This window comes from Apis dorsata, unplaced genomic scaffold (assembly GCF_000469605.1).
Source record: "Apis dorsata unplaced genomic scaffold, Apis dorsata 1.3 scaffold_286, whole genome shotgun sequence".
Taxonomy (NCBI): Eukaryota; Metazoa; Arthropoda; class Insecta; order Hymenoptera; family Apidae; genus Apis; species Apis dorsata.
In genome coordinates, this window is record NW_006263561.1 from 107,312 (window position 1) to 116,328 (window position 9,017).

The 9,017-nt window shown below is 28.1% G+C and overlaps 3 protein-coding genes across 4 annotated transcripts in view; 1 reads left to right on the forward strand and 2 right to left on the reverse strand.

The window, feature by feature from the left end:
* Positions 1-1,874: 1,874 nt before the first annotated feature.
* On the reverse strand, positions 1,875-3,904 carry LOC102671855 (DNA methyltransferase 1-associated protein 1). Its single transcript, XM_006616914.2, has 6 exons — positions 3,787-3,904; positions 3,069-3,656; positions 2,674-3,004; positions 2,427-2,568; positions 2,195-2,349; positions 1,875-2,128 (listed from the first exon to the last, which is right to left on the reverse strand). Coding segments are annotated over exons 1-6 (1,323 nt in total). The 5' UTR covers positions 3,789-3,904; the 3' UTR covers positions 1,875-2,023.
* A 236-nt stretch (positions 3,905-4,140) lies between these two features.
* LOC102671713 (TM2 domain-containing protein almondex) lies at positions 4,141-5,696 on the reverse strand. Its single transcript, XM_006616913.2, has 5 exons — positions 5,297-5,696; positions 5,163-5,230; positions 4,896-5,039; positions 4,557-4,822; positions 4,141-4,489 (listed from the first exon to the last, which is right to left on the reverse strand). The coding sequence occupies exons 1-5, from the start codon at positions 5,385-5,387 to the stop codon at positions 4,354-4,356; spliced, it is 705 nt and encodes a 234-aa protein (XP_006616976.1). The 5' UTR covers positions 5,388-5,696; the 3' UTR covers positions 4,141-4,353.
* A 207-nt stretch (positions 5,697-5,903) lies between these two features.
* LOC102671489 overlaps positions 5,904-9,017 on the forward strand; it is a 4,310-nt gene continuing 1,196 nt past the window's right edge. Inside the window, exons 1-7 of one of the 2 annotated variants that reach the window (XM_031511067.1) lie at positions 5,904-6,458; positions 6,650-7,525; positions 7,602-7,853; positions 7,920-8,196; positions 8,277-8,554; positions 8,647-8,790; positions 8,879-9,015. In XM_031511067.1, coding sequence (XP_031366927.1) covers positions 6,680-7,525; positions 7,602-7,853; positions 7,920-8,196; positions 8,277-8,554; positions 8,647-8,790; positions 8,879-9,015 — 1,934 coding nt within the window. In that variant the 5' untranslated portion in view covers positions 5,904-6,458; positions 6,650-6,679. Of the gene's footprint in view, positions 6,459-6,649; positions 7,526-7,601; positions 7,854-7,919; positions 8,197-8,276; positions 8,555-8,646; positions 8,791-8,878 lie in introns of both variants that reach the window. The other variant, XM_031511066.1, reaches the window with a different exon arrangement.

A 9,017-nucleotide genomic window follows, 5' to 3' on the forward strand; every position in this document is an offset into this window, starting at 1 on the left:
AATAACGAGACAAATCTCTTCTCCGGTCAGTTGCAGGATCGCTCGAACGTTGTCGAATCAATAACCCTGTGAACGGTTTCGCGTTGTATAAAATGGAAAAGAATAATAAAATAAAATAAAATAAAATATCAAGCACAGAAAGAAAAAATACATTAAAGAAAAGTGGAAACAAAGAAAGACGACTTGAAAGAAAAGGCGAAGGGAACTTTCGTTGTACACATACACTCTGTACATTACAAGTTGTTCGTATTCATTATTATTGTTATTATTATTATCGCTACGATTATTATAATTATTACTATTATTGCTACAGATATGTGTATATATGTATACATGTATATGCAGTGTGTATATACATATAGACACGTATTACGCGTTTTACACGTGTTTTGCCAGCCGCGGTGTTCCTTTATTCGTGGCTCAACTTTTTTCTCTCTTTCCACCCAACCCGTTTGCTGTGCCAGAACCAAAGATCGTGCTTGTCTCGTCATGAAAAAATGTGCGAGTCGATTAATAAACCAGTGGAAATATTACAAAAATAGAAAAATATTATTGAAAATGCGATAAAAAATAGGTTGACGCGTTCAATCGTTTATCATCCCTCGCTTCTATTTGTCTCACTTGAGAATTAAAGATTTTTCCTTGAAAAAGAATTACAAGGAATTAAAATATTGTTGTTTCATTTTATGTTGGGACGATCTTCAAAATGTTCGATATTCTATTATAATATTCGTTTGAGGCACCATCCTATAAGAGTATGCATTTCTCCAGAGAAATGCTATCACGCAAAGATGCATTTATCTTTAGAATTTTTTTGAAAGCTTTAAAGTTGCTTTCCATTGGTAAAGTTCCATCGCTACGATTATGTCATTTTCCTTGTCAATTGAACAAAATTTAACACTTCGTATTTTGATCTTTTTAAAATTCATTTCACTTTGTTTCTCACGTACAAATTGGACGATGAAAAATTGATGAACATATATATTCTTTTATTTCGCTTTCCAATTGGTCGAGTTATAATTGTTGAAAAAAAAATTATTTTCCAAAAATAAATCAAGAATATTGGAAAAAATTAAATTGAGGATGCAATTTCGATCAACCCGCTTGAGTATTAGTTTAAATTGAAAAAAGAATAAATAATATTCTACAATATAAAATGTATTACATTGCTTAAAAAATAAAAGACATCTTGTTATCAGGATGACCGCGATCGAAGCGTCAGCTCATGAATTGAAAAAGAGAAAAAAGAGAGAAAGAGAGACGAGAGGATGCACGATTCGCGAACAATGGATCGGATATGCGGGTCAACGATGCCAGCCAACGTTGTGCCCAATTTTTCCTTATACTTAACTTTGACCGAGAGAGTCCTCACGGCACGGCGTAGATGGAAAAGTCGGGCGGTGGGTTATCGATCATTAAGAACCAGATATATATGCATTATTCCGTACCAAGTACGGCTAGAGCTATCGAGTAATTTAATATAGAATTAAAACAGTCAACTGTATCGCGATTAACGCGCGCGCGCGCGCGCGGAGCACGAACGAAGAAAGGCCTGCATCGACTATCTTTCCTCCACACTTTTAACCTGATTTCCCGTTCCTTCCGAAAAAAAATCCAATTCCCGTTATTCTAATATTCCTGCCTCCCTCTAACCCTCAACAAAAACAAAACAACATATTGTAATCTATTGTAGATTGTTGTAGATAAATTATACGGTTTGACCGTACATTGTTACTTTTTGTCGACAATATAAAATACACAGATATATAAGTAATTAACGTCTCGTTCCAATTATTTTATTATTGTTTGTTATCTGTACACCTTATAATGACGAAATTATGGGAAAGGAAGAAAAATTTCTATTCAATGATTTCAATATTTTGTTAAATTATTTTTAATTGTTATCTACTAAAAAATAAAAAAATTATACAGGAGAATGAAATAAACGAACTCGGTAATCCAAATATCGCATTTCGATATAAGAAATTATTATTTACAATTTTTGGCAATTTGTTTAAAAAAATTAATGGGTAATAGATGGCATACTGGGTGAACCTACCACATCTATTATGTCTGCTTTAACTTCAGGTTCTGTTTTTGGTAACAAGGCAGGTGGTATCGTTAATGTCTGAAAATTTGATTACATTTGTATTATTTCTTAGAAAAATTGAAATTTATTATTTAAATAATGTACCTTTCCAGGTGCTAAAGCTTCATATTGATGCCTCAATGATTGCAATTCATAATCGCATGTCGATAATGCACTTCGAAGTTCGTAGTGCAAAACGATATCACTTCTTAATTCATTAAATTGTTGACATATTTGCTCAGTAGGTGGTGGATTTAATTCTTTAAGAAAATCGTATATATAAAATCAAATCAAGAAAAATGAAATAAAAAATAAATTGCATATTTGACGATTATACCTATTCGTAGTTCGTTGAGCATTTGTTCAATACCCTTCATTTTTTTTTGACCTAAACTACTCGGCAACTTTATTCGTTGAGAACGAAGAGAAACACCGCTATTTTTAAAATCTGGAAATTTAATTCCAGCTGATTCCACTGTCTAAAAATTTTAATTTATATTAATACATTTTTGCAAAATTATATAATTCAATATATATAATTCAATATCTCTAATATAATACAAAAATATAATTATGATTATTACATGAGAGGTATCTGCTTTGTTTGGTCTATTTCGAGCAGAAGCTCCAGTCTTCTTTGCTGGTTTTCTTTCATTCTTTCTTGGATCAGCTTGATGATCAGCAGCTGTTATTAATTTTTGCAAATCTTGAGTTTTTCTATCTCTCTCCTTCTTTCTTTGTTCAATTTTTCTTAATTCAGTTAATAACATTTGCTCTTCTTCTACCTGTTCTGGTGTTCTTTCAAATAATTTTTTTAACTGCTCTTTCCTACGTTTTTCGTGTTCAGCATCAAATATATAAACTTTATCAGTGTGAGATTTTGCTTTTGTCAAAGCTGCACATACTTGATAATATCTAAACAATAAAATATACAAATATACAAAAAATAGAAAATGAAAAGTTTGAAATAATTATCTACCTTTCTTTTAAATCTTCTACAGATCTTGCAGGAAATTTTGTGCAATCCCATCTATCTTTGATTATGATAAACCTTAGATCGAACCTCCTACACAAATCAAACAAATGATCGGTTTCTGCTCTTGTCCAACCATTTGTAACCAAATGCTGAACATATTCTGCATTGGTATATGTTGGAATAGGAACCTTTTTATTAAACTTAGCAAAAGGATATTCTTTTCCAGCATCTGCAACTCGTCTCCAATGGTGAAAAACAGCACCATCTGTTCTAGCCGGATTAGTGAATGGTGTCCATTTCCATGGTCTAACTTTTTTCATACCAAGTTTAGCTCTAACTTGTTTGTATCCTTTTGCAGTATCCGTTGGAAATAACGGTGGTACATCATTATTATCTTTACAGAGCAATGCAAAGACTTCACGATGCATGCCTTCTGGTCTCTTTGGCACTTTATATTCATATTTTTTACGATTTTTTTTATCACTGCCTATAATTGATTCTTTTGTAAGCTCGCTAGTAGTAGGTACCTCGATGTCTAATATATCTCGTACATCTGCCATGCTTTCGAGTTTTGATAAACTTTTGTCCTTCCTGTAATTAGACATTTTATTTTAAGGTTAACACAAAACATTCGATAAATATATTGTTATATAGTGAATTTATAAGATACAAAATTTATAATGATATATAAAAAATAAGATAGTTTCTTTATTATACATACATTGTTAAATATTTGTCCTTTTGTCATTCACACAATCGAATTTAATCAAAACTCTATTTACTTTCACAGTTTTATAAGACACACTGACTGAGTAACGTCGTACAATATTTATGAATAATTCCGCTAGAGGGGAGTTGAGTAAATAAAATCTTATCTTTAATATTACAAAAATAAATAAAATTAAAAATTATATATTAATTATTAAACAATAGAAGATACAATAAAATTTATTATATAAATTAAATTAATTAAATATGAGTAATTGAAAAATTATTTATAATTTGGTGAAATATTAATTATTTAAAAAGGATAATTAGATAATAAAATTAAATAAAACATTATATAATAATAAACATTTTATGATTATGAAAGTCTCTATTTAATGATTTATGTATGTACATATCACATTACAATTCAGTTCTTTGAAAAGTGATAAATAAAATTCTCATATTTTATTTAAATACTACTATTTGACTGAATAACTAATATATATATATATAAAACTAATGTTGAAATTATAAATTTTTCTCCTTTTTTTATATACAATATGATTGTTTTTAAATCTATTTAAATATATAATGATCCATCTGCTGGACCTAAATATCTCATAGAAATAAGCATTACATCAATTAATGTCCATACTCCAAGTCCTCCAAAACTAAACAATTTACCAATTCCTTCTTGCCAATGACCCAAATAGAATCTGTAATATATATTTAAAATATGAATCATTTTTATTCAACATTCAATTCACCAAATATATAATATACCGATCAGCTCCAAAGCCTCCTAATGTGATGCTTAAAATTAAAGCAGTAGACCAACGATATCCCACAGTCCAATTGCATAATAAATTTTTCATAAATTTACGTCTTCCTAGACATAATATATCACCATTTACTGTACAATTTGTTCTATAATATTGTCGTGGAGAAGCAACAGAACTACAAGAATTTTTTTGATGGCATTCATGCTCCCAATGTTCTGTTTGATAACAGTAACGACATATATATTTCTTTTGAAAAGATTGCTCACCCTTGAAATTTAATATATTAAATAATATAAAAATATATGACATGTATAATAATATATAATATTGTATAACTTACAACACAATCAATATGTTCTAGAACAGAACAATTAGCAACATATACAGCTCCATATACACAATTAGGATCTAAATTACATTTTATACAATCTCCACTTAATTGTGAACAAGTAATACCACTTGGACATAATCTTGAAATTTCTTCCTATTGATATTATAATTATTTAATTTATATTAATTATTATTTATATATAATTATTTAAATATATTTTTTCTTGAATAAAAATATTGTTATTTTATAAAAACAATTTAATTTTTATACTACTACCTTTGTACTACTATATGCTGGTGTAGAGTTTACATTAGCTTCTCTTTGTGCATATTTAATTGCAGTCTCTGTAATCAAAGTATCATTAGAAATATTTTGTGTAAATATTTAAACGAACTTAATATATAATTTACCATAACCCATATGAGCCTGTTTGACAGTAGTCGAAAAAATCGCCAGAAGAATAAAAATCACATTTCTCGAATTAATTCGAACAATATTCATTATGAATATTGTTTAATTAATTGAATTGATTCACACGTACACAAAAATTCAATAATATTTTATTTATTTATGTATAGAATCATAACTGATTCATTCATTCAGCTCGTTTAAAATCTGAATACAAAATTTTTATATATAAGAAAATTTTATTTCCTTTAGTCTTCTATAAAATAATCTTATAATATTTAAAATCTAAATAATTGTAAATAAGAAATGATTGAATTTGTTCTTGATCAAAACAAAACAATGTGATTCTAGAAACTAACGATCTTGAATTTTTTATATTCATTCCTTTGACGTTATCTAAATTTCTAGATAATGTACAGTAAATATATCTAATGTTTCAAAATCATAACATTGCAATTTTTTATTGAATTTTTTCATGAAACATATTATTAATTATATAATTTAGTCATAGTATTTAAATATTTATATATAAATTACATTGATTATACTATATATATCATAAATATATGATTTATTATAGCTAAGTGCATAAATAGCTATACGAATCTTTACGATTGGTTGATATTTTCCTTGAAATGTAAGAATACATTATTTGTACACTATACTATGATGATTCCTAATTTAAAAGAAACTCTAGATAGTATTTCCTTTCAGACAAATAATAAATGTATAACGTAACGCGTATAATGATATTTTGTAAATGTTTGATTATCTTATTGTGAAAAAGAACTAAGAGAATTTTTCTCAATGTTGTTTGTGTTTATGTTAATAAAACTTAATGTGAATTACTATATATTATTATGAATGATTAAAAAGGTTTGTTGAAAAAGAAACGTGTAAAAATATCAGACTTGTGTGTAACTACATTTGTTTCTACTAATCAGCTGACTTCCGGAACTTATATGAGAGAAAATGTTAGTGAGGCAGTGAGGCCTTTCATTCTTTTCACTTGACAGAACAGCATACTCACAAGACAGCAATTTTTTTAATTGTTGATAATTTTATTAATCGAAGACTGACACGTTTAGTTTTTTGTAATCTAAACTTGTTTAGAAAGAAACTAATGTTAAACTCTGTATAATCGTGTTGAAAAATAATTCGAAGGTAAATACTACTTATATACTACTAACACATTTTTATCATACATACTTTTATATGACAGTTATAATACTTGTATGTAAAACATTTTTTCGACTGTAATTAATAAAAAAAGTAATTAAAAATTACATACTAATATAATATATTCATAATTAAAAGTAAAATAGTGAAATTATTTTACTTTGTTTTTTTAATAGGTAATTTGGTGCTATCATCTTAAAAATAATATGAATTCTGAAGAAGGTGCAAGTAACAGTCAAAATAAAAATGGTACAAGATTAGAAGAAAATTTAAAAAAAAATAGCAATAAATCAATTGAACAGTCAACTAAAATTATACAACTTGAAAGTAAATTAAATGGAGATCAAATAAAATTAAGTAATAAATTGAATGATAATGGTGCCAAGAATCATTTGTCTTCAAAAGCTTCAATTGCATTCGCTAATGGTAAAAAATCTACAGAAGATACTACATGTACCAGTTTTAATAATACTATGGACCAAGATACAAATCAAGACATATTAAATGCAAGTGTATCTCCCATATTTTTAAATGCTAACAACATTAAATCTCAGACTGTAAATACTAATGTTACAAGTCAATTGAAGCATAAGACTGTAATGAGCACAAGTGCTTTGAATTTGCCTAAACCTCCTATGAATTTAAATTTACCTTCAAGTCAAAATAATATGCATATGAATCATACTTATAGTATATCAGGAACTTATAATTCTGGTACTACATCAAGTGCTACTTTATATTTAAATAATTCAGCATCAGTTTCATCCACAATACAGTCAAATTTAACAACAATTAAACCAAATGAAGATATTGATATGAAAAATAATGTAGATTATATTTCTGGAATTGAAAAATGTCCATCAAAAGTATCATGCAGTTCAGACTCTAGTCCTGAAGTAGACAGTGTCTGGGTATCAAGGTCCTATAGAACTAATAGCTTGTTAAATAATATAGGAGGTAGTATAGGTTCAACAAGTCAAGGAACATGTTGTTTTTTGAGACCTAATATTAATGGAAATAGGGAAATAGCAGGACCAAGTGGATTGCAAAAAGTAAGTTCTTTCATTATTTTATTGTAACATATTAATATAAAAAATTTAATTTTATCATTAACTCATATGATTTTAGAATACACAAAGAGAACAAAATGAAAGGAGAGATTCAAGTTCTGGAAATGAAGGTGATATGTCAGATGGGGAAGATTATTGTATTTATACATATAAGGGAAATGATGATGCGGTTCATTTGATTCAAAAAGAAGAAATAAATCAAGGACAAGTGGAAGAACATGAAGAGGAAGAACAATGCCACAGTGGTAGATCAAGTCCAGAAATGGATTTTTTAGAAATGGATTTTGATCCTGGGCCTTCTTGTGAGCAGGTATTGAATTGTGATGATAAAATATATATTCACATATATTTATTATTTTAATATTTTAAAATATAGGATACAGGAGACAGTGATTTGGCCTCTATTAATGAAGATATACAGAATATAGCATTAGACAATGTAGATCCTGATCCAGTATTAAATGACTTAAGTAGTGGTAAAGTTGTGACTAAACAAGGAATTGCAACTACATCTCAAAACTCAAAGCAAAGTGTACAAAATGTGAATAATGCAGAAATTCAGCAATGTTCCAGCAGTAATCCATACAATCCTGAATCAAGTATAAAACCAAATTATCCTTCTCCATGGATGCCAAGTACTAGTAATGCAATTGGTATATCATTTTTGTTATTTTGTAGTATTGAAATAATATATTATTCATTTAAAATATTATATTGAGTTATTAATTTATAGGAAAATGGGAAACTAGTAAAATGTATCGTAATACAAGATGTCCTTTACGAGAATCATATGGATATCACAATACAAGCGGCGATCTTATTTCACCGGGTGACAATAGAGATTCAGACGCAGAATTATGGGTTGAATCTTCATCAGCTTCCATTCCAGAAAACTCGAATTTAAATTCTAGGAGAGTGAATCTCAGTTCGACTCTTTATCATCGTATGATGGCAAAGAAATTGATGCTCAATAAACAAGCTGCATTTAATCAGAGTGGTGACTCAAATCTAGTTAATATAGCTTATAATTTGATATATTATTATATATTACATATAGCTATGATAATTTATTTATTAATATATATATACATATATATATATAGGAAAACGAATTATCTAACGATCGTTTAGATGGCCTTTTACCAATTGAGAAAGTTATGTTATGGAGTGAACAAGAAGCTACTGTAAAACAAGTAACTCAAATAGGAACATCTGCATGTGGTGCTACTGCTGCAATAAATGCTTTGGTATATTTATTATTATTTATATAAATATCTGTATTTAAATTAAGTTTAATTTCAGATTATTTCAATTAATTTAAAATGATTTTTGTAGTTGGCTTTAAATGTCCCATTTTCATTAGAAACATTAGTAAAAGGTGTGAATACTAGACAAAGAGAACCAGGTACACCACTACCACGATATTTATATAGTCGATCAGTGGCTGGATCGACACACGGAGATCTGGCCCGCG